At 41.6% G+C, this 26,494-nt stretch overlaps 1 protein-coding gene across 1 annotated transcript in view; it reads right to left on the minus strand.

Moving 5' to 3' along the window:
- AHRR (aryl hydrocarbon receptor repressor) overlaps positions 1-26,494 on the minus strand; it is a 113,763-nt gene that overhangs the window by 42,134 nt on the left and 45,135 nt on the right. The window contains exon 4 of the mRNA XM_074985989.1: positions 7,816-7,913. Coding sequence (XP_074842090.1) covers positions 7,816-7,913 — 98 coding nt within the window. The remainder of the gene's footprint in view (positions 1-7,815; positions 7,914-26,494) is intronic.

A 26,494-nucleotide genomic window follows, 5' to 3' on the forward strand; every position in this document is an offset into this window, starting at 1 on the left:
GGGAGCCCGGGGGGGCTTGGAGGGGGGCTGTGGGGCTCGTAGGGGGGCTGGCTGCTGGCCATGCTGCAGCGCTGGAGAGTGGGGCTGGAATACATGCAGAGGCTGATCCTAGCACACTCTCAGCTTTCTGCCATGGGTTTCCTGCGTGCGTGCAGCTTTAAGGCAGCTGAACGCAAGGACCATAGAGCCCCGCTGCTGCCAGCTAGAGTGGTCCTGCGCTTCAGCTGACCGGCACCACGGCTGACCCGTATTTCGAAAAAGCGAACTGTGGAGTGTTTACACGTCCTCTTTTGATTAAGTATTTCAAAAGGGGCCAATATTCCTGATCTGGGATTGGGTTCAGATTTCAAAGTCTGCACCCCATTCTTTCAATTTCCTTTCGAAAGATGGTTTCGCACGTGTGGACGCTCCTCCTGCTCTTTCAGAAAAGGGCCGCTTATTTTGATTTTTATGCACGTGTAGACACGGCTTAGATCAAATGTTCAATTAAAAAGCAGTCAGCTGTGTTGTAATTTCACTGCTATACCAGAAGGGAATTAGTTAAAAGGAAGTTAGATCTTGTAATGTCCTTTTCTGTACTGTACAGCATAAACAAGTTAAGGGAAACGTCAAATAGAACACAGAGCTTTGGCATGGCAAATGAAATTAAGTCCCTGAAATACACTTCAGTTATACTACTGCTTGATTCTTTTTTCTTGTTATTGTCATAGGACACAGCAGCGATTGCCCTAACTGAGAGAAATTATAGAAAAATAACTCATTTCTTTCTTCCTCGTGTATTTAAGAGTACTTTTTGTTTAGTCAATGTAATTATTTCCTTTTTAATAACCACTTAGTAGTTTTCACCTGTTGATTGTGTGGGTCTATCACACAGCAACCGGGGAGAGAAATATTTTTTTAAAAATAGGACAAATTATTTGAAAAAACTGTACTTGAAGCCAGTCCTAAAAATGTAGCAAAGTGACTACATAAAAATGGTGAAGTTCTGTTAACCAATTGAAACAGGTACTGTTTCTGAATTTCATCCTAAAGGATGTTAAAAAAGTTTTTATTTTGGTTTGAAATAAATATTTCCTTTAGAATTTGACATTACCTATAATAATTTCCAAAGGTTTAAAATGGAATGAAGCATTCTGAATGACCCAAACTGAGTATCCTTTAGATTGTTGGTTCACAAAATGTTTTGAGATGTTGATTTCTCATCTAGGTATGACGTAGAAAATTTTTTCAACATCTCAAAATTATTCCTGGCTGGGGAAAATGGTATTCTGCCAAGCTCCGGTAGAAACTCAATACATTCATATTGTTACACACGCACGCAATTTCCAATGCACAGTCTCCTTTCAAAGATGGATATATATTCCTAGTATATTCCCATTTAAGAAGACAACAGAAGGGAGCAGAAACACTGAAAAGATCCCTCGTGCTCTGCCTACTACTAACTGTAAATTAGAAGCAATTCTAAAAAGGCATAGAAAGTAAATATACGTGGAACAGAAGATAGTTAGGCTCCCTTGACCCCAAACTATGGGTGACCTTTAGAGCTATATTCTCCATAAATCATCCCCTGTGATTAAAGCCAGATCAGATTATGTCATCTGCGTTCCTGGAGGAAGTGTATGGTTCACAACGGAAGGCAATTGAAGACAAAAGAATTAATACTGAGATAATTTTCAAAAGTGCTATTAAACTTAAAAAACCACAAACACAATCTTCAAACACTTTATACAAATACACTATTTTGAAAATGTTCTGACTACCAGAGCACATTTGAAAACAAAATAATGCAAAGGGGAAGTAGTGACCTTAGTAGTGCAGGATTTGTTCTAGTGAGAGCATCTCTTTTAAAACTGAATTCAGGAGATGTCAACTTTTGATAAAGTTGAAAAGTAGTTCACAATCACAACAGATGGTAAACTTATCCATACGGATTCCATCAAATTCCTAAGTAATTTCTGATGTCCCAAACCCCTCCACAACCTGAATCCAATAATCCTCCACTTGTGTGTTGACTCCTAATTCTTCTTTAATTTTAAGTTTGTATTTAAATAAAAACAGGAAGACAAAGGTATTGCCCTCCGACTAAGTTCCAACTAGGCTACTTTTTTCAAAATCAGAGTTTATTAAGTACTGATTACACAAAGTGTGGAAGGAGGAAATGGAATTACACTAACACTTTTAAAAATACAGGAAACAGTAGGAAAAAGGTTGCCTGTGTTATTTCCTTATACAAACTGCAGAACAACACCAATGGGATGTTTTCTACTATATCATTTCCCAATGCATCTTGAAATGAAATTTGAACATATGTTAATGTTGGCTGATTCAAATCTATTAGTAGACACCAACTGAAAATGTCTCTTTGTCCCTGAGCTGTAGTTACTCATTTCACTTTAAAATAGACTGGTGAAATCCTGTTATTCACCATCATTTTTTCAAGTATTGCAATAATGCCTCTAAAATAAATTTCATTTGCCAGGAACCAAATCCCAGATTCTTTACTCAGCCAAAAGGCCCCTTGACTTCTGTAACAGTTTTGACTAAGGGTTTTAGGACTATGTCCAAAAGTCCCAGTGATATCAATGAGGGTTGGATCATGCCCAGAGTACTCATCCACAGTTATGTCTAATACTGCAATTTAGAGTTAAAAACAGATTAAGGGTCTAAATTTTCCAATAGGAACTCAATTTTTCAGGCCTGTTTTGGTGCCTCTACTTAAATTGTGCCAATGTTTAATGCTGTTATCACTAAATATTAAACAACCCAAACAACCCAAAGAGCCCAACAAATCACCTTCTCAGATCTGAAGCAGGTAGTATGTGTACTCACCAATGAAATTAAATGCTGGGGTAAAATGTGCCTGGAGACTTAGTTTGAAAATCTGGCCCTAAATAAAATTAAGGACCAAAGTGGAACTAGACTTATTTATTTACATCAGTTGAAGGTTCTGGCAGGGGGTGTCCCTTGTACCCTTCTTTGGTCTGAAATAACCTTTGTATCTTGATATTCAGAAGAAGTGGGTCTTACCCACAAACACTCATACCTAATAAATAAATTTGCTGGTCTTTAAGGTGCTACAGGACCGGTCGTTTTTTCAGGACTTGTAGGAGCTGGATGTTGCTTAAGACACAATGTTGAGGAAGGGGTATGTTATTGAAAGTCTGCATCAATTATTGCTGTCTATGTTCATTTATAATTTTTAAATAATTACCAACAGTGCCTAGCAACTGATAGCTGCTAATTCTGTTTTATAAATCATCACAAATAAACATGGAATGTGATAGGAATCAATACAAAAGAAAATGGCAGAACTGAGCTCTTACCAGCTAATATGCAAATCTCGTAATGGGCCTCGCTACCACGAGTGTGAATTACTAGGTTCACATGCACATGTCAAAACAAACAATTTAAGGCTCAAAGAGACACACTTAAGTTCCGCAGAATCAAGCAGTATGAGATTGCCTCACTCTGAAGCTAACAATTAGCCATGCGTGCTGAAAGCAAATGCTCTCCTCAAGTGACAGAATAAATGTCACAGATCTCTACCAGGAGTGGACCGGGTTATCCCCACATACTCTCACAGAACGGAATGAGTTACAGAACCAAGTCTTTCCCAAAGGATATTGGAATCACTGGAATGTCAGATATTTTTTAAAGAAATCCTGGCTCACTCTCAAATACGCAGGGTAAAACAAGCCAAAGGATTCTGTTTTCATCAGTTGTACTTATGCATTTAGCCTTCTAGAATATGGTTCCAAACTACACCTGGAAGATCACTGACTTTCCGCTCCCTTAAAGCCTATTGGTTTTTAGTAGGAGCAGTAACCAAATCAGTTAATAAATCTGGGCCAGATTTAATAAGGAAAGAAACTATAACAGTTGTCTGTAAACAGCTAACTTCCATTTCTGAGACAGAGGGATACAGTGAACAGGGAATGTCACAGTCATGGGCAAACTGACAGTGTAATTAAGTAATAAATACCAGGACTGTGTGGTGACCAAGCAGTCTTAGAGCAACATTACGAATAACTGGCGGGGGGGGAACTATTAAATGGGCCTGAGGCCTTATCTACACTGACTGGCACCATCAAATCTACTTCTGCTTTCCCAACAATGCTGACTGCTCTTCTCGTCTTGGTAAAGTACCAGTGTTGATGGGCGTGAGCTTGGAGTTTGATTTATTTTATCTACAACAGACATGATAAATCAACGGCTGGTGGATCAATCACTGCATAGTGTAGACAAGGCCATAGAAAATTTTTTGGAAGTTGAAAGTTAAACTTCATTACAGGATGCAAGCCAATTGGGTCTTGGGGCTAAGAGAATACAGAAGGTCATACAAGTGGGCTATACAAGAAAAAAAAACCCTAAAAGCCTTGATTTTAGTCAGAAGGGTTTTTTATTTTCTCTTCTCCTGACGAATGTAGAAAGGAGGGGAGACAGGAAAATAAGGGAAGATGGCAGTAAAACATAGAATCATAGAATACTAGCACTGGAAGGTAACTAAAGAGGTTATCAAGTCCAGTCCCCTGCCCTCGTGGCAGAACCAAGCACCATCTCAATCAGCTCTGTTAGATATTTGTTCTTAAATATCTCAAATGATCTGCAAACACTGTAGGCAATTTATTCCAGCGTTTAACCACCCTGACAGTTAGGAAATTTTTCCTGGTGTCCAACCTAAACTCCCTTGCTGCAACTGGGAGAAGTGAGAAACTCAAATACCCCACAGGGAGTAAGAATTGCTATGGGTGAAAGGAGATGATGGAAAGCGTAATAACTGGTAACTAATTCTCTTCCCTGAGGACACACACCACAAATTGACACTGAAATCCTATACAAGTCTTGATTCTGAGCACCTGCAACTCCCTTTTGAATTTAATGGGCATTGTAGCCTCCCAGCACTCCTGACAGTAAGTATATTTAAGAGAAAGTGGAAAAACCTCAGGCTTAATTTGCAGAGATTTGTCCCCTTCAGTCTCTGCTAATCAAGGAATCTTCCCCACATTTTGTTATCATAGATTTCATGATATCAGTGTTTAAATCTGAAATGTCATGGTGTTGTAATTGTAGTGTCCTGACCCAAAAAAGAGTGTTGGGGACATTGAGAAGGTTATTTTATGCGGGGCGGGGAGGGAGGGGAGTGGAAGGGGAGCTTGTGGCACTGCTAGCCTTAATTCTGTGCTGTCACTGGTCAGTGCTGCCTTCAGAGCTGGGCTGCTGGAGCGTGGTGGCTGCTGGCCAGGATCCCAGTGCTGAAGGCAGAGCCACTGTCAGCAATATCACAGAGGTAAGGATGGCATGGTGTGGTATTGCCAACCTACTTCTGTGCTCCTGCCTGCAACGCAGGGCCTTCAGTCAGCAGCAGCCCTTCTCTGCCTGCCCACTCCAAGGGCAGTAAAGCAGAAGTTAAGGGTGGCATGGTATGATATTGTTAACTCTTATTTCTAGGCTGCTACTGGCAGGGCACTCTCTTCAGACAGGGCACCTGGCTGACAGCAGCAACTCTCCAGCCACCCAGCTCTGAAGGCAGTACAGAAGTAAGGGTGGCAATACCGGGACCCGCTCTAAAATAACCTTGTAACCTCTCGGCAACTCCCTTTTGGGTCAGGACTCCCACTCTGAAGAACTTCAGTCTCCCCTCCATGAAATCTGTACAGTGTAGGGCAGGGGCTCTCAAACCTGAGTACCCCCATTTTGACTGTAAAATTTTGTACCCCCCAAACTTCCCAGGGGTGCTCAGCCCCAACTCAGCTCCCCTCCCCCCTTGCCTCTCCCACTCCATCCCTTCTCTCAAGCTCCCACCCCTGCCACTACTTCTTCCCATCCCTTTTCCCCCTCCACCCCTTCTTTTCCACACCTCTTTCGGCCCCATCCCCCATGTGCGCCCTGTCCCTGGCTCCCCCTCCCCCACCTCCCTCCCAGCACTTCCTGCATGCCACTGAACAGTTGTTCCAAGGTGTACAAGAAGTGCTGGGATGGAGGGGGAGCCGTAGGTCAGTTGAGCTGCTGGCCCTTGGACGTGACCCACAGACCCCGTGATGCATTTTTCATGGCTGTGAATTTGGAAGGCCCTATTTATTATACACACCTGTACTCTCTAAGCATTCCTGTAGCCACAGGGCTACTATTCTAGACCTCTAACGATTATATCTTACATGTATATGGCACTGATCACCTTAAAAATCCCAAACACAAAGAATATAGCCTGGGGGCCTTTAAAAATTAGACAATTACTGCTTTAGCTATTAGTGATATTAACTGTATTCCCTATACAGTTAGAATGTGGAAATTATTGCAGATAACACTCACTCATGCTCAAATGGCATTGCTTCACCTATCTGTAAAATGTAGCCATTGCTGGGGTGGGCCTCAGAGGCTGTTTATGAGTGCATAGCAGCTCTACTTTTAAATAAGATTAGTGGGTTTGAATATGAGTTACACTAAGGCCCCTGTATGTCACTTTAAGGAGACAGCAATAGTGCTGCAAGAATAACTTCCGTTCAAAGATCTTCCCTGCTGATGCAGAGCTGGTGTAAGAGTACTGCACCAGCCCTACATACAGTCCCTGTCAGAAACAGAATGGAGGTCTATCGGGAATGCACAGCAGCTATCCTCTGCTTTCTAGTGCCCACCGTGTCACATGATCAGGACAAATGTAGTCGTGCTAGTGGCCGGAGCCAGAATCAGGCCGAATGGTCAGAGCAAGCATGAGTCTTATTGATAGCCAGGGTCATAGCTGGAATCAGAGGCCAGGCACCAGAGCCAAAGGTCAGAGTAAATGGTAAAGGACTGGAGCCCATGGGTCAGAACTGGACTACCTGGAATGAGGCAGCGCAGAAGCAGGGCTGGGAACAAGGCAGGAGCTACCACAGTCACAGGCAAATCCTTTGAGCAGCCAATGAACTGCTGCTGGTCACCACAAGAGCTGGTCCACTGACTCTTCCAACCAGCCAGGTGGCGTCGCCAGTCAGGCAGCCTACAACAGGCCAGCAACCCTCATTAAGTGGCCTGAAGACTTCCTCTGCGGTTGCTGACTCCTAGGAAGCCATCAAAAGCTGTTTAAATTAGAGTAGTTCTCAGGCTTCTCCAGCTCATACCAGAAATCAGGCAACTCCCTGCAAAGTCCCACGGGGGTGCAAGTAAGTATTTAAGAGCAATCTTCACCCCTGTCCCATGCCTGCTGTAAGTGCAGGAGCAGAAGAACTGAGAATCAGACCCTTGTTTTAATTAAAACTACTAGGATGTTTAGGGATTCAGAACACAATCATCCAAGCTAGAATTTGAGTAAGGCCAGGTCTACACTATGACGAAAAATGGATTTAAGATACACAACCCCAGCTACGTGAATTGTGTAGCTGGAGTCAAGGTATTGGAAATGGATTTGTCCTGCTGTCTCCATAGTGGAAGGTCAATGGGAGATCTTCCCTTACTTATTGCCACAGTTAGGAGTACCAGGGTTGATGCTGGAGCCCTGATGGTTCAATTTAGTGTGGCCTCACTAGGTGTGCTAAATCGAACCCCGGAAGATCAACTACCACCATTGCGTCAATCTTCCAGTAAGTGTAGATGTACCCTAAGACTCCATAACTGATGCAGTTCTTGCAAGAATAAAGGCAAATAGATCTTTCATATCCACAAGAGTTCTGGACCTTGGTCTTGCATCCCAGTCAACAGCAGACACTTCTAGCAGTGCAAATCTAACACGGTGCAAGGCTCTTTGTTCAATATTGGCTCAGACTAGATAACTCTTAATACTATTATTATTAAGTTGCATGCATTATCTTAGAACCAGAAATGATAGCATTTATCACTCACTTCTAGTAGGAGTCCACCTTCTGGTATAGTAATCTCACTGGATAGGTTGTCATTTGTTGTGTGACTAACTTGCTTCCTAAAGTGCTTTTCTTGAATGGCTGTTGAAAAAAAAAGTAATTAACAATATAAATAATACTGATGAGGGCTTTTAGTTACTTAAAGCTTACTGTTGGTCCCAGGGAGAGACGCACATATTTCTCAGCCCAGATGGTTTTTATATAAAGTTCTTTCCCTGTTTGTCATGATACCTATCACATTATTTTTACCAAATGTGTTTTTTCCATTATTACATTCTGCATATAAAAACAACAAATATATAGGCAAGCGTCAGAGAAAAGAATTGACAAACTTCCAAGCTTTTTTAGTTTATAAAAGAAACATGTTATGAAAATTCTAACTAATGGCAACAGCATTCATAAGATATTCAGAAGGGATACGTGATAGAAATAGAGTTTTCTTATTTTCTGTTTTGACCTTTAGTTTGGCATGAAATGATCTTGGCCATTTACTTCTAGCAATCTGAGAATAGAGCTAAAACTCACACGTATATTCTTGAAATGCCTTTTTTTTGTTTTCAAAATTGAAGTCAAACTTTGATTTTAGGCTGGAAATCCTGAAAACTTTGAATTAAAATGGCAAAATAGCCACTGGTAATGCCAAGAGTTGATGGAAACAAAAGGGAGATTACTTTGGCTAACCACTTTTCCCACTCACAGGCTGTAAATATTGTTTCTGAAATATTTTTGAATAATCAGATTTCAGCCCCTTCTGGAATTAAAATGCGGCTGAATTCCTGAAAGTGTGATAATTTCAGATCCACTCTGATCTTTGACAATAATGGAAGAGTCATCCAGAAGACAGAGCTGATTCTACATATCATCTACTAGGTGAGAATGTGGATCACTGAGGGAGTGTGGAGTATGAAGCAAACCTTGTGATTCTACCCATAAACAATGAAGTTAAAGAGCCAACTTCATTATCACTTCTGGATCTTAATTATTTGACCTGAATCATGAAACAGCTATGATGGCTAACTGAGATGGGACATTCGCCTCCATCCAAATGTTCCAGGCAATATAGTCCATCTAAAGACTAATACAGTCCTTGGTTCTGCTCTGTTGATGTCAAAGGACAGTGAGAAGGGTCTGCCACTAAGTGGACCCAGGGCAGTAGGTTTACATAGGCTACTCCAACCATTGACCCAAAGGTGCTGGAAGCAGAGGTGCTGAGATTACTACCACACCCACTGTTTTGAAGCAGTTTTCATAATATGCAAGGTTTATAGTTTGGTTGAATGGCTCTTGGGACCCCCACTATATAAATTTTTCCAGCACCCCCACATCAGCCTGGAGTAACAGCCATGGTTTAATAACCCCAAAATAGGGATAAAAGAATTGAAATAATTAATTCCTCAGAGGAATATATTTTTAAAAAGTCCTGGAATGTTACTTGGCTCTTTGCTTAAAAAAAAAAAAAAAAAAAGACAACTGGATGCAGTTTGAATAAGACCCCAAACTGGCTAAAAATGTTCATTGATTTAACAGTGTTAGATGAAAATAACAAAGGATGTGATCAAAAATTTATTGGAGTGATTTCTCCTTATTCCCACAAGATTTTGATCAGGCCCTTATTACTTTGAGGTTCTACAAAGAGTCAAGAGACATGCTGTCTTTTCATAACATATGATGGCAACACAGAACAAAGGAGAGGAAGTTACTTAAGAAATTTTAATTGGTTCTTAGTTCAGATAATGAACATTTACTGCTAATAACACCATGGGCTAATACTTTTAAAACTGTAATCTCCAGTGTAAGTAATGAATTCCTCAACTGAGTTATGGGAAACATACTAGACTACCCCAAAACTACATAAAACAAGACTGAAGCTGCAGTTTTCCCAGCCACCACGATTTCATGCTTTCGACCCTGTAAGCCATTCCGCAACACTGAGGTGTAATTTCTTGTGCCTCTGGAAAGGTGCACATTAGGGGATGCTTCTTGTGGTTTGTTTTAGTCTAAAACTATCTTTTGCATGCCCCTGCTCAACTGAGCTTGCACCTATGATCAGTAAGGTCAGTCATAATGCCATTTGCAACTGGGTGTTACAGAGAAGATGCATCTGCAATTTCTGACAGCAGAGACCTTCCCATCCCGCATTGCTCACCTAACCCACAACAGCACATTTCATTATTCTCTGCACAGAGGATTATTATCTTTATGTAGGTTGAAGGACAGATAGGGAATGGCAAGGGGAAATACAGATTTATTTTTATGGTTTCTTTTGGCTTTGTCAAATATTCCACTGGAGCTGACCCCATCTGTAAGAGGAGAGCATTATTTTATTTCATTGAGCAGGCTGGCGTTTCCTGCCTGTTTGTTAGGCTTCAGGCTCACACAAACACAGCAACAGAGGCACAAGTGATGTTTGTTCCATAGTCCCTCTAGTTCTAATTCCATCTCCAAACAGGAAAGTATTATGCTGTCATTTTACCTTCCAGAAATTCACATACATTTGCACATAGTTATCTGTTTCATAACACAGTGTACACGTTGCCCCAAAATGTGAACAGACCCACAGCAGCAGCCAAGGTAGTCGTTCTTGTGCTAAAAAACCAGAATGTGCTCTGCAGAAGCAGAAAAATGTTCCCTATGCCTGGAACAGCATTGCTACCTCCTCACTATACATTCCTTCTCAGGGTAGAATACACTGCATTAAAATTAAATATGAATATAAAATCCTTAAGTGGAACCAACTCATCAGGAGAGCAGGGATTGATCACTAATGCACCAAGAGTTCAAAAGACAAGCTGAAGTGGATGACAGTGTGTCATTGATGAATGCAACAAAAATGGAGTCCCAGTGAAAAAGAGCAGGACATATTCGGGAATGTAGAGGAGAAACTGAAAAATATCACCCTATTGGGAGTAACAAGTAAACACGACCAACAGTTTTCTGTTTTTTGAGCTCTGCTGAAGCCAATGGCCAGATTAGGCCTATCAGCGACCAGAATCAGGTAAAGTTTTTGGAAAAACCTTCACATTGAAAAAAGAACTTTGGGAGGCCTGAAAATATTTACCAAAATGGTTCATTTGATTAATAGTTTCAACTGAAAAATTTTTTTCAACTAAAAAAGAGTCAAAATATTTTCATTTTGTCCATTTTGAAACATTTTGTTTTGACTTTCATTCAAAACTGCTTTTCGGTTTTAAATTTTGCTAGATTAAAAAAAATTACCCACCTACAACAAGGAAGGGTAAAAACACCTGAAACAACAAAATGAAATGAAAAAAATGAGAAAAAAAAATTCTGATTGACTTGAAACTGATAAAAACAAAAATAATTTTGTTTCAGATCAACCTGAAATGTTTTGGTGGATTCAGTTGAGATTTTTCAATTTGATAGAAAATGTAAAAAAAAAAAAATTGTTTCCATTCTTATCAAACCAGAAGGCAGAAAGGTGCAAGCAATACTGATTGGTGATTTGATAGAGAGGAGTCTTGATCTGAGACACGTACGGCCAAATTTGAAAATTAACTAGAATGCTGCCTCCATAGATTCAGGACAAATGATGTAACAAAAAGAACAGAGGTGCCTGAAGAATGCCAGAGGGAAATAATCCTTTTCAAGTCAGGCATGTGGGAAAAGATTAGAGGAGATTTAACAAAAATCAAGGATGATGCAGGACAACAGGAATAGAACTGATGTCTTGTTAGAGTTTCTCTTTGTACCAAGAGCAAGAGGAAGGGCAAAGTTTATACTAGAGGCAAACTGATGGAATTATCAGCAGTGTCAAGAATTAGGATTTGGATTTATGGAGTCTGGAAATGCCATCTGGGAAGACACATAACTGTTTGGATAAGACTGCCTTCAATTTAGAGTGGAGGGGGCTAACATGCCAGGTTCAAAAAGCTGGTCAGATAGGAAATGGACAGAGGAGCAGCTTTTGCTCAGCACAAACTGTCTGTTGCTTTCTCCCAACATACAAAGTAAAACAGAAGATGGAGCTGTTCTGCAAAAGAAGACATAAAACAAGAAAAACTCTTTTGATATACAAGAGGGACAGACATATGGTGCATAGGCAACAAAGCCGAGAGATTTACGAACTCTAGCAGAGCTGGCGTAATGAGAAGTAAGAATCAAAATCCATAATTCTGGAAAGGCTGAAAACAACTAAAAGGCACTATTATTGAAGAACATTAAAATGGCCAAACTGGGTCAGACCAATTGTCCATCTAGCCCAGTATCCTGTCTCTGACAGTGGCCAGATGCTTCGGAGGGAATGAGCAAAACAGGGCAATCATCAAGTTATCCATCCCCTTTCATCCATTCCCAGCTTCTGGCATTTGGAGGTTTAGGACACTCAGAACATGTGGTGGGAGCTAACTATATGTTCGTTTACATTCTTGAACATCATCCCTTTTCTATACATATTAATTTCTCTTAAGACCCAAAAGAGTACTACTCTATTGGATAGAAAAATAACTTTGTGCGTGAATTTCTCAAACAGGACCGTTTGTCTCACCGTTGATGTAGAGCACACCTTAACACTCAGGACTAGACTCCACAGACTGCACGTTACAAATCAAAGGGTTATTATAAACTACCAAACAATGAGATTATTAACTTTTCATTCTGAAATGCCACAGCCCACAGGTTACATGAGTGTTTCAGGAAAGAAATTCCCTACAAAATCTATCTTCAGATAGCCTGATGCCTGGAGTACAGTACTGTAGCAGGGCCCACCAGACTGCCAGATTAAATTATGCTAGCAATAACACAAAGCCTTCCTTCCCTACTTAGTGGTTTTCTTAGTCTGCTTCTTCTTAAGGGACTCTTTGAAATGTGCCTGCCCTTTGAAGTTTAACTGCAGAATGGCATTTATTTAAGGTCCCAAAGTCAGTAGACTGAGCTACTTTCTTTTCCTTCAAAATCTCCTCACCACTTTCTTTCAAAGTTATTTGCCTCCTTCTTACTGCGCTTAATGTGTTTCCCATGTACATGGGGTATCAAAGACATGCCATCTTCTGACAGTTACATTCTCCTCCAGCCCTTTTACAGTGTACTTTTTTTCCTCACAGCTTTGCATGATTAAAGCTCACAGATATCTTCATGGCATGTGGGCGGGAGCTGGGCACAGAGCCACCTACTGAGTTGAAACTCCACCCTGTGCTCTGCTTCCTTCCCCAGCTGAGGAATTCCTTTTGAGAAAAACACCAGAGGGAGACCAGGCCCCTTCGTAGAAGCAGACTGCTGACTAACCAGAGCCTCACTGTCACGCAATCTAACCAGCTGTCAATCTCTCTTGCTTCTGACAGTGGCCTGGCTCTTGTTCAAACCATTGCGTGCAAGCAGACAAGCCACATTAGCCTATGAAGTATTTCATAATAACAACAGCTGTTAAATATTGATGACTCCTGGCAAGCTCTGAATGCTTTTCGTGAAGGTTAAGCCTTCTTGTAATGGAACCTAATTCCTCATTATATATTGTATCAGATATCTGGAAATTGTCTAAAAAAAGAAATGTGGCTTAAAGTAAAGAAACAGAAAATAACTCCCATTCACTGGGGTCGGGGTGGAGGAAACTGACAAGTTAAAAGGTGAAGAATATTTCTGTCACGTAAATACCTTTTTTACAAATAGAAGTGAAAAGGCTAGAGGAAAGACAATCAAAACAATTGGTTTAGTTATATTCCATGGGGAAGGAGAAGTTATACATAGTTTCTGATAAAGAAAATATAAAATAGCTGCCTGGCTTGCCTTGTGTATCTATGCAGAACACTTTAGAATGAACGAAACTGTTCATGCATAAAACATCATAAAGAGCAAAGTATACATTTCTGTTCCCCTTCTAGCGAATCCCCAATCCCAAAGGAACTGGCTAGTTCAGAGAGGTCTTCTGGCACTAGGGAGGTGGAAAGGGGTTTCTTGTCATGAGTAACTCCTGTTCTCTCCAAGGCACCAGCAGAAATTTTCCACGTTTTTCAGCTTGACTTCCTAAACCAACTGGCTCTGCTAATTAGTCTCACTTAACTGGACTATTATGAGAAGAAAGGGAGTCAAGTCAGGAAGAACACGGCTGTTGAACTTCGGGCTTTGGGAGTGAAATGGCATGAAGTCACAATGGGCAGCGCTGGGAATTCAGGCAACAGGCAGATGTTTGTGTGTAAGGCAAAGGAAAGAACCTCACCCTGGGAAAGAAATCAAGTTGGGTCTCTGTCAGGGAAGGATTTGGGGAGAAATTTTTGTCACTCTTTTGTGAGGCTATAAGATGGGGGGGTGAGCTGTAATGAGAAGAGGTCCTCTAAGAAACCATAAACAACAATATACTGATTTTGCAGTTCATTGAGGAGAAGCACTGCAACGTTTAAGGAAATTCATAGCTAAGGCTACATCTACCCTATGAGATAAATTCAACTTCATTAATCTCGATTTTGTAATGCTGGATTTTATAAATTCAAATTTGACTATCCTCACGCCCCCCCCACCCCAGTGCTCCTCACAAAGCCAACTTATTGGTGCCACATTAAACTGGCAAACATCGACTGTTGCAGCAGTGCATTGTGCACACCTATCCCACAATTCCCTCATCCCCAGAGCAGTGTGGGTATTTTCTCTGGTATTTGACATCATCTTCCCATACTGCATTGCCCTCATCCCCTGCCCATGGTAAGCAAACGTCCATTTTTCCAGTCGGAAGGAAGCAAAAGTAGGGCATCAACAAAGACGGCAAAGTTAACAGAAATCTCTTTCTTCAGTAACTGAATAATTAAAGATTTTATAAAATTCAGCAGGTGTGTGTCTTCTGCACTGGCCATCCACAGACTGTCCCCCCAGCCCTTGATTACATCTGAGCCCAGAAATTAACTCAGGGACAATGAAAAGCATGAAGAAAGAGTTGATAGTAAAGTTTTTGAGAAAAAGAGTTGCTGTGGGAGGGTATTTGGCTTCCCAGTCCATTATACAGCTTCTGTGCCCAGTCTGTATTCTCAGCTGGCCCTCTGCCCACTCCTCCTGTGTGAAGAGGTCCAAAGTTAGAAGACAGATGATAGAAAAGGCTAGAAAAAAGATTTTTGTCTTTTGTCTTCATTATACAGGAATTACCAACACAGGGAATGGTAGTAACTCCCTGAAAATCTTAGCCACCAGGGACAGGAAGAGGCAGGGCAGGGACGGGACAGGAAGAGGTAGGGCAGGACAGGACTGGGACTGAGTAGGCATTGTCCTGACCCTGCCCTGAGCCAAGGGTGGCATGGTGGGGAGTCGCATTGGGGGGCAGTCACTTGGTGGGTGTCCCCCCCATGTCTCTTCTCACCAGTCACCCAGCTTGTGTCCTCTGCAAATTTGATTGATATTTTCTCTCCTCCTACATTCAGGTAATTAATAAATAACTCTGGATCCAGAGCAGATCCCTATGGAGCCCCACTTGAGACAGCCTTCCAATATGACCTCATTCCATTAATATTTACTCTTTGTAGTTGTCTTCATTTATGACAGCCAACCTGTTAAAATTAACCTATTACAAATTATTATGACAAAATATGATGAAAAGAGAAAAGTCTGATGTACAGAGTAATAAGTGTTTTACCAATTGGTTGTATCATGCAGTTCCATACAGCAAGAAGACCAGGGAAATGCCCATGATAGGAAAAATAAAGGGGTCACAAGATCTAGCTTGAAAAATATCCAATCATTTTCAACCTTAACATTACTGAGCTCATCTCCACTTACATCAGTGGAGGTGCAGTAGGTTACTCCATGACTCAGTTTGGCTCAAAAAGTTAGGCAATGCAATGCATAAATTTCTAACAGAATTCAGTTTACTCAAAAATGAAATATGGGTATCAATTCAATTCAGACACAAAGTATTAAAAACACCACTACACTCTTTTTACTTCACCTTTCCAATAATGCACTTAAAGGGAGCGATAGCTCAGTGGTTTGAGCAGTAGCCTGCTAAATCCAGGGTTGTGAGCTCAATCCTTGAGGAGGCCATTTAAGGATTGGGGCCAATAGATGTCAGGGATAATGCCTGGTCCTGCCAAGAGGGCAGGGGCTAGACTAGATGACCTCTCAAGGTCCCTTCCAGCTCTAGGAGATGTGTATCTCCAATTTATAAGTCAAAGCAATCTTAGGGTATGTCTACATAGCAGCATTATTTCAAAATGAGCTATTCTGAAGTAGCTTATTTCAAAATAAAGCTGCTATACAGTTTTGGTAATAAAGGAATTTTGAAGTCTGGGGTTTATTTTGAAGTGCCTGTGCCTACATGGCCAGTTTGTATTTGAAAAGCAGCACTTTCAAAGAGCAACTGGTCACCATTATGCCAATGAGGCACTGTATATTCATATCAGCACCTCATTAACCAGTTCCAATCCATGTCATTTAAATACGCCTTCCAAAAGGGAGGGATAGTGTAGACATGGCCAGAATAGGTTTACCGATTTCTAAATGAGCCAATAATTTCAAAATTATTCTGAAATACTGTCTGCATTGCATAGATGCAATGAAATTATTCTGAAATACTGTCTGCATTGCATAGATGCTAGGATGGTTATTTCAAAATAACAGCTGTTATTTTGGAATAACTTTGCTGTGTAGACATACCCTTGTTGATGTGCCTTCTATGTCTCTTCTGGATTTGAATCTGTAGCTGCAGACCAGACACATTAGCAGATCATCTCAGGCTTTCATTCTTTTCTTTCCACTGCTTTCAGAACATTTCTACCACATACTTATGTGCTCCCTTTTGTATGAAAAGGCACAAGGCTAAATTCATAACTGGTAATGCCACCTAAGGAGGAATTTTATTCATTATCTTTTAAAGAAAAGAGCAACAACATATGCCATTAGACTGGTGGATCACCCAAAAGACTGTATAAAGGTAACCAAAACACAAGTATGGGTAAGGATAAAGGAAGCCTTTAACGTAAAATAAACATTTTCATTCAAGCTGAGACCACAGAGCACAAAATGTGCACAGGATATACAGAAAACTCTCTGCAACTGGCTTCATCTAACTTAAAGGCAGAAATATCATAAGAACAATTCTTTTGAATATTGTTGTCTAGCAGCCAAACTATACTGAGAACTTTAAAGACAAAAATACAGACGTATTACTTCCCAGAATACATTATTAAAAGCAACACCCTCCCAGCCATGGAAAGAGACACCCCCTGACCCCAGAAATCTTGCACTTCAATCAGATGGATGCCAGGGCATACAATTGTACACAAATTGGTGAATTCACATTACAGTATGTGGCATTTTGTTTCAAGACCACAGGAAAGAAGATCAGTTTTGATCTTTCTTGTTAATGGTTATCTAGTGAGACAGTCCCATTGTAACTTGTGTAAGGAGCTCAGCAGAGGAAAGAAGAAAAAACCACTTTTTGGGGAAAAGTCTGTCTGAGAGCAGCTCCTCAAAAAAGAGTCTTTTCCAGTTAAGAGAGGAAAAGGAGGTGACGTGGCAAAACATTAGTGAATAGAAATCATTTTACATAACATCTTACACAAAGCTTTTTAATCATTTGAGAATAGTTTACAGGGTTTTTTTTAATCACTCGCTGATATCTCAGAAACAGTAAATAATAAAATGAAAAATATTACATTAAAGCTGTAAGTGTAAATGCTCGGATCAGGAAATTAAAACAGAAAAGCTACTATGAAAGAACATTAATTTAGCCATGTTGTCATTTCTGGAAACTTCTGTTTTGCCAACGAAACCCTTTGGTGTAGACAGAGCCTCAGTTAATTAGGAGTAGAAGTGCAGTGTCTCCCTGCTAACGTGAAGATGTACTCCTTTTCCTTTCTTTTGAACCTGCTGCCTATTAATTTCATTTGGTGTCTCCTAGTTTCTGTATTATGTGAAGGAGTAAGTAACTCTTCTGTATTCACCTTCTCCACACCAGTCATTATTTTAAAGATTTCTAAGATTCTAGAAATTAAATAAAAAAGATGGCAGGCCTACGAGCAAATGGCATGACCAGGACCCTTAACATTTCTAAATAAGGAGAACTATTTTCTTTTAAAAAATGCATTAAACATAATCTTTAAAGATTCTAGACCTGCAAATACATTGCACCTGAACTGCAGTCCTACTTAATGTGTTTTCCGGTTTCCAAAAATTGCAAACATAAAAACATACAAAAATAAAGTTACTATTGCCTAAACCTAAAACTAGTCTTCTCATTTTTGTGTTTGTCCCCTCTTTAAGTTAAATGCTAGTCTGGTAGGTTTCTTTAGTATTTCCTGCCTTATAAGTATATTAAACTTAATTATATTATTGTCACTACTACCAAGCCCTTCAGCTATATTAAACTTTGGAGCAGATTCTGTGTGGCACTTGGGACTAAATAAAGAACTGCTGATACCAGAACTATCCTCTCTAAATTGCTTATGATACTTAAGCATTTTCTCTCTCCATCCCATCCTGAGGTGACGTGCCCATTCAATATATGCTAGCTGATGTCCTCTCCTCCATTATTATCAGGGTTTTCTCTTTTTAGCCTCTTTAATCTCCCTTACACTTTCACAGTCACTGTTACCATCCTTGTCAGATGGTCAGCCGTATACTCCTATTGCTATACTCTTTAATATTTAAGCCGGGAATGTGTATCCATTGAGATTCTATGGTATATTTATATCCAATTAAGATTATATTTCACACTGTGCTGTCATTCTCATATATTGCCACTCCTTCACCAGCAAGAGTTAGTCCATCACTCCTGTATACTTTGCATTTTGGTACTACCACGTCTCATTGATTATCATCATTCCACCGAATTTCCTAAGTAATTCTGGTCTCACGTTTTTGCACCAGTGCAATACTATTGACGTTAATGGATTTATTCTTAACTTGTACTGATGTACATGAAATTAAAATCCAACTCATAATTCCTGGAGCTTGACACTGTAGTTGCTACTGAAATGATCATACTGAAGAAGTGTTTCAGATGGAAAATGAGCAACAGAGACTTATAACAGAGAAGCAAAGATCATGTTTTCAAGCAAATGGAGTTAAAGAATGTTGCAAAAGAGCTATAGAACATACACAAGATCGAACCAGAACTATTTCTAAGAGGAATGTTTTTAAAGAGGAACCACTAAATACACAGTTTCTGCCAAAAGAGGACTTGTGAGTACATAGCAAAACAATTTTCTCTAAGTGGGGCAGAGCTGCTGAGAGGAGGCTCATTTGTGCATTGCTGGTCTACAGTGTAGCAGAGCTCTATTCCACTGATCAAGAGATCACTTTCATAACCACTTTTCTGAGGTCACAACCGAGTCTGCTACAGTCACGCAAGCCCTGGCTACTGGAGTTTACTATAACAAATATATGTTCACAAAAACCTTTTGGAGAGGCAGCACATCCTCTTTACCGAAAAGATGTAAAAAAAGACACGTGAGCACAATGGGCCACTTAAAAGACGTGTCATGGGCAGTTAGGTTTGATTTAAACATTTAGCAGAAGCGCAATATGGTACTTTGGACTTTTCTCCAGACATAACAATGAACCCATGGTAGGAAAAAGAAAACCTTTGGCAAGATTAATAGTTTAAGAGTATGCTTGAGAAATGTATCCTGAAGCATTTTTGAAAGATTCATTCAAATAATTCCTGGGTTTTAAAAAAATCCATGTCCATCAGGTATATGTCACTAGTAAGTTATACTAGTTAAGTTACTTTAAAAAGCCATAGCAAATACTGAAACAAACATTGTACACAATTATAGCAAGAATGTCCTGAAACTCCAAAAATCAACATTTGTTACTACTAGGCTATTATAAACAGTAGTAATGCTGAAATTATATTTAGGGCCAAACGGGGGGGCCAGGAGGGCAATTTGGCCTTGGCCTCAACCTCAAAGGGGGCCTCAGATTTAGACACTTGTTAAGTTTCTGGCATTTGATAAGCTACAGAATTTGTTTTTACGCACCTCCCTATCAGACCAAAATTTCTGGTGCCTTATTTTTTATTTTTATTATAGGTAGGGGCCTCAAAAGATGAAAGTGGTCTGGGCCTCTATGGCCCTTTGTGATGGCCTGATGATATTACTGTCAAAAGTGTATTTAGAGAGAAATAATACAGTAATTATGAATTATAGTTCATAAAGCATTAATATTTCTCCTTTTTAATAGTCAGGAGACCTCCCGAAATGCTACTTAAAATAATCATTTGAATGGAACAGCTATGTCAGCTGACTCAGGCTTGTAGGGCTCAAACTAATGGGTTGTTTTACGGTATTGTACATATTTAGGTACTGGGTGGGGGCTGAGCCTTGGGGAGGGAGGCCAACAGACTCAGCCAGGCCACGGACCTCTGGATGGAGTGGGGTGGTGGGTGGAAGAGGTAGGGTTAGGGGCTACCCCAGGTCTCTGGTGATGATTTAAAGGGCTGGAGGCTCTAACTGCAGCTGTTGCCACTGTAGTGATAGCAGTGGTGAAGAGCCCAAACCACTTTTAGATTGCCCAGTCCCAGGACAGCTGTTCCCTTTGCCCTGCCCTCCTTCCCTGTCCACAGGCCTGGCCTTGGCATTCTATGAGTGGGGATGGAAGGGACCTAGAATCCAAGCTCCAGCCTATGTGTTTATATCACAATTACACAGCCCCTTTGCCTGAACTCCAGCGGGTTCATATGGGCTGGGCAGACATTCCCACTGTCACTTCTGAAAACAGGACGCAGGCTCTTAAGTCACTGAAGAGCTTTTGGAAGTCCCACCCCGTCTTCTGTCATTATTTTTCACAACCCTGTGTACTACATCTACAGTTTTGCATGGAAATGTCATTAAAACAGACTCTAACATCAACTCCTCTGTAAACAAACAAACTGGATTTTGTCTGCTCGTTTTAAAGTTGGGCTAAACTTCAAAAGCTACATCCAAAGTTAGTGAGCCTGAACTGCTAACACACATGCTTAATTAATTAAATTGACCATTTCTTTTCCTCAGTATGTTGGAAACAGATACACCAGAGCAGTGCTGTGTTACTCTGTCTATAAAAATTACACATGAACGTGTGTGTGCCAGCAACCTCAGCTGCTCCCTTCCATATATCAGCTTCACAACGTCTTTTGCTTTCCCTACCCTTTTTCACTATAACCAATCCTGTCCCATGCAGATCCTCTAAGAACTTCAGATTGACAGAGCCAGACGGGTACCCAGAAGCCACCCGCTACAAGACAGTCCTCGCAAGGAAAACAATAGAACAACCACTGACCATCACATACAGCCCCCACCTAAGGCCTCTCCAGCGCATCATCAGTGATCTGCAACCCATCCTGAACAATGATCTTTCACTCTCAGAGACCTTGGGAGGCAGGCCTGTCCTCGCCTACAGACACCTGCCAGCCTTAAACAAATCCTCACCAGCCACTACAAATCACAAACCAGTGGCTCTAGGCCTCGAACCAGCCCCTGCAACAGTCCTCGCTGCCAACTCTGCTCACATATCTACCCCAGTGACATCATCACAGGACCTAACACCAACCATACCATCAGGGGCTCCTTTACCGGCACTTCTTCTAATATAATATATGCCATCATGTGCCAGCAATGCCCCACTGCAATTTACATTGGCCAAACTGGACAGTCTCTACGTAAAAGAATAAGTGGACACAAATCAGACATCAGGAACGGTAACGTACAGAAGCCTGCGGAGGGACACTTCAGTCTCCCTGGACACTCAGTAGCAGATTTAAGGGTGGCAGTCCTGAAACAAAGAAATTTCAAAAATCAAATGGAGAGAGAGGTCTCTGAGCTGCAATTTATTTGCAAACTTGACTCCATTAACCAAGGATTAAACAGAGACTGGGAGTGGCTCGCAGCTTACAAAAACAGTTTCTCTGCCCTGTGTGTTAAGATTTCCCCATTAGACTCTGACAATGGCTCATATCCCCCTGTCTGATCTGACTTGTTTTTATCCTCTTTTGATACGTTCTACTGATAATGGGCTATTTCCACCTTGCTGAATAGACCTTGTCAGCTCTGGCCCTCCCTTTTACTGGGACCCCACTCTTTAAATACCCCTCTTAGCCCCCCTCCACTCATGCATCTGATGAAGCGGGTCTTTGCCCACGAAAGCTTATGCTCCAAAATATCTGTTCGTCTATAAGGTGCCACAGGACTTCTTGTTGTTCTCTAAGAACTTCAGTAGGCACATTGGAAGCACTCTGCCTGTGATAGCGGGACAAGGAAATGACATCTCAGAATACTGTTTTACACATGAACTGAAAAACTTAAAAACACCAGCAGAGATGAATAAAAGAATCTAGCTCCACACTCAGACAGGGTGTCAATTAATTACATATACACAAAAATCATAAGAATTTGTACTGTAAGTTCAGTGGTTGTATTTGCTTTTGATCAGGACTAAATACAAATGATGTTGTTGCCTATTTCTGACCAGACAGGAATCAATGTAGTCTCTCAAATATCATCACTTACATTCAGTGTGATCAGCACGACAGGCAGACAGAGCTGCCAGGTGATGAAAGAACTGATGCTTACAGTGGGCAGAGAGCCTGTAGGGGCAATGGAACAGTGTCAGCTGCCCTTGGTGCAGCCCCTTGTGGTCAGGGATGGGTATGCAGCATCCTGCCTCAGTTTCCTCTCTCAGAAAACCCAAAGACTCTCTACACTTGGCTCTCTTGTTTAAGTACCCACCTGGGGTCAGTTTATTATTAAACATTATACAAACAGTCTGTAGCAAAGTCCCAAAACAGCAGGAATCCTCTCAGCATCTCTCCTGGGAGATAATCTTCTCCAGGGGAGCATCCCTCATTTCCCTCAGTCCTCTTACCTCTCCCCTGGAGTCAACTCTCCAACATAGAGATGTTTGGTGAGCAAACCCATCCACTGCCTCCCCGTCTTTGGACCTCTTCAGCACTTGGCTATAGCTCTCTGGCTTCGAACCAGTACATCTCCCACTCTCTGGCCTTCAGCCCTAGCTCTCTGGCTCAGGTAGGTCAGCAGATAAACCCCTCTTTAATTTCCTGATTTCTGCCTTTTCCCAGGACCATCTCATGTCTTTGGCAGCTCTCATCTCCTACCAACCTCCTCCTCCCAGGCAGATCTGACTTACTGGCCCCTTTTTAGGGGACAGGTGCCCTTTTGTCAGCCCAGTTTGTATGACCTGATGACATGCAGCTGCATTAGACCTTCTCTCTTTTAAAAGAAAAATGTCACCCTGTGACAGGCAGATTAAAGGAACCAGCACACTTCACAGCTTTCCCTTCACCGTGCACTGCTCCAGGTGGATGCTTCTTAGTCTGTTCCCCTCCATAACAGGTACCATTTTAGGGAAATAGGTGGCCCTGGAGCATCCCTTTATCACAAAGATCACTGTTTAAATGGAGAGATTTAAAAGGCGAAACATTCCTTTTCCAAGGAGAATTAAATTTTAGTACTAACTTATTTCATATATTACAATTCATTGTTGCAATTGGAAAATTATAAATCCCGGGCCCTAATTGTGATTTAGATGGAACGAGCTGAGGTCACTGTTAAGGTTTTAGGATTTTTTTTTGTACACTTATAAATATTGGAATTGTATCTTTTCTCCCCCACTCCTATTAGAGTCAAGATTTAATGTACATAGCACTTAACTTTGTTAAATAACAACAAATATATATTTAAAGAATGAAACATTTTAAACTGGAACATTAATAGTTGTAACAGGTGAAAATAAGAATAAACTAGAGCAGTTGCAAAAACCCAGTTTAAATTATTATAATCCCTTTATTTTAGAATATACTACCTTTTATCAGGTACAGTGTAATCAACTTCCCTTGCTTAAAAGGTGTTCTTAGTAAGACTTCTTCCTGACATGTATATGTTTCTACTGCTTACCTTTCAATTCTAGGGAAAGAATTGGCTACTAACGTAATGCAGTGAAATCAGAATGTGGCACAGCCTCACTTATTCCAGTCCCCAAATGCTTGTAAATTTTCTCTATTTTCCTTAAAGCTCTAACAAACTGTGCCTGAGCTCCACAATCTGGGTGCTTCATAAACTCTTAATGCAGATGAGAGGGTGCATATAGTGATTCTGATTGGCAATTAGCCCCCTTAAGAACATAAGAGCAGCCACACTGTATCAGACCAAAGTTCAATATCCAGGTCAATATCCAGTCTTCCAACAGTAGCCAATGCCAGGTGTCCCAGAAGGAATGAACAGAACAGGCAATCATCACGTGATCCATCCCTGTCACCTATTCCCAATTCTGGCAAACAGATGCTAAGCACATCAAAACCTGAAGTGACATCCCTTGTGGAATTTCGGTTTCTTTTGTAAGTTCCACTGTAAAGTGCTTTCTGATTCTATTATGTCCCAGCTGACAACTCAAAACAAAGCTCTTTAAGAGTAACAAGCTTATAAAATATTATCTAATAAATATAATAGCTTTAAAGAGCTGCTAAAGGTTTAACTTTCACTAAAATTATTTCCAACTTCCATGGAAAGCAATAACCAACCTTTAAAGATTTTACAATTACAAAAGACATGTCAAGCATCTTGGTTTCCCAATAAAAAACCTGTGCCTTACCACACTAGCCACCTACTGTGCAGATGAACTTAGAGCTCATCTGCCTCTGTGCCAGGCCCTGGGGCTTTCTACTTGAATTTTGTATGCAGTAAAGTTAGAAGTATTTTATTTCCCAGCAGCCTATGTAGAGCAAGCTCTAAGCTAGATAATGCTGCAGTACATAGAACACCGGTTTCAAGGGTTGTCATAGCCGGGGGTGGTAGTGGGGATAAGCTCCCACTATCTATAAAATGCTCCCATGGGTGCGTCTCCAGTAGCCTCTGACAGCCGAAGTCCAGCTCCTGGCCTTCACGTGTGGCTTAGTTTCTAAGCCCGGCGAAACTGTTTGTACTGACAGGAGAAGGGGCAAAGGCGGGTGACTGGCGCCTTCAAACCAGTTGCTTCGGGCAGATGGGGCTCGTCAGCCTGGGAAGGCTGCCCACTGAGGAAAAGGAAACTCTGACTTGAAACTTCCGCTGCCTTGCAGCGATACCTAGTCATGGGAAAGGCTTCGGGAGTAAACCCCGAGGAAAAATCCGGAGATGGAGCCCCTAAGGCAGTTTGAGGTTGTGCTCAATCTCACTCTGGCAGCTCCTGCGACAACATTGGTGCCAAGCTGTACTGGCTTTCAGCTTTCCCTTGGATTACATCAGTGGCGTGGAGAGGGAGAACCTGCTGCTGGGCATCAGCTGGTTCTTCAAACTTACTTGCCCAGGCCTGCACCCTGGAGAGGACACTCCAGCATTGCTTTCTGAGTGGTGACACAACACGGGAAGCAGCAGTTACCGATATTAAGCCACTGCACTCGATTGGCGTAGAGTGAGGCACCAGGGGTTGCTTCCGATGGTGGGAGAGGTCTTGGGATCTCATTGGACAGCTACTGCCCACCTCAAGCTGGGCAGCCCCCAGCTAAGTAGGTGCTGCCTTGCCACGGTCCACTTGCTACACTGGGTGTGTGGGGCTTAGGGAATCACTGACAGGTGGATCGTTAACCTTACACCAGGCAAAACAAACAAGCAACAAAATAATCCAGCCTTCAGGCTCGGCACATGGAATGTAAGGACCATGACTCCGGGCCTTACAGAACACCTACAGAACATTAGTAACCCCCAGAAGACAGCAATCATTAACAACGAGCTGAGAAGACTGCAGATGGACATCGTGGCCCTCCAGGAAACAAGGCTATCATCCTCTGGATGTCTCAGGAAGAAGGACTTTTCCTTTTTCTGGCATGGGAAGCCTCCAGAAGAGACCAGGGAACACGTTGTTGGCTTCGCAATCAGAAACAGCCTAGTTGGCTCAGTCATACCACCAAATGTGGGAACTGAGAGAATGCTGAAAATCCAGCTTCAAACACCAGTGGGCATGGTCAACATCTTCAGCGTCTATGCGCCTACTTTAACTTCTGCCCAGGAAGTTAAGGACAAGTTCTATGATGAACTTAGCATTGCCATCAGTGAGGTACCTTCCCATGAGCCGCTATTCATCCTTGGCGACTTCAACGCCAGATTTGGCAGCGATCACCACAGCTGGCCATCCTGTCTGGGACAGTTTGGAACTGGGAAGATGAATGAAAACGGACAGCGCCTCCTTGAACTCTGCTCCCAACATGACCTCTGCGTAACCAATATCTTCTTCAACGTCAAACCCCAGCACAAAGTTTCATGGTGACACCCAAGATCGAAACATTTGCACCAGCTTGACCTTGTCCTCACCAAACGCAGCCGTTTAGGTAATATCAGGGTGACACACAGCTACCACAGCGCAGACTGTGACACTGACCATTTGCTCATGTGTAGTAAGGTGCACATCCAGCCATGAAGAATCTTTCACTCCAAAAAGGAAGGGAGGCTGTGCATTGACACTGGCAAGACTCATGACCCTTCAAAAGTATGCGAGTTTGTCCAAGCACTTGAAGAGGCCTTGCCCCACCTGGACAACACTGATATCAGCAAGAGATGGGAACAACTACGGGACGCTCTCTGTAATACTGCGATATCTACCTTTGGGAAGAAGACAGTCAAGTCTGCTGATTGGTTTGAAGCCCACACTGAAGTGCTGATGCCCCGACTGAGAAGAGGAGACAGGCACTGGCTGCATACAGGTCCTCTGCCAGTGAGGTGAAACTGCAGGTGCTCCGGTCTTCTCGGAGCCAAGTGCAGCAG

This window comes from Carettochelys insculpta, chromosome 2, assembly GCF_033958435.1.
Source record: "Carettochelys insculpta isolate YL-2023 chromosome 2, ASM3395843v1, whole genome shotgun sequence".
NCBI lineage: Eukaryota > Metazoa > Chordata > Testudines > Carettochelyidae > Carettochelys > Carettochelys insculpta.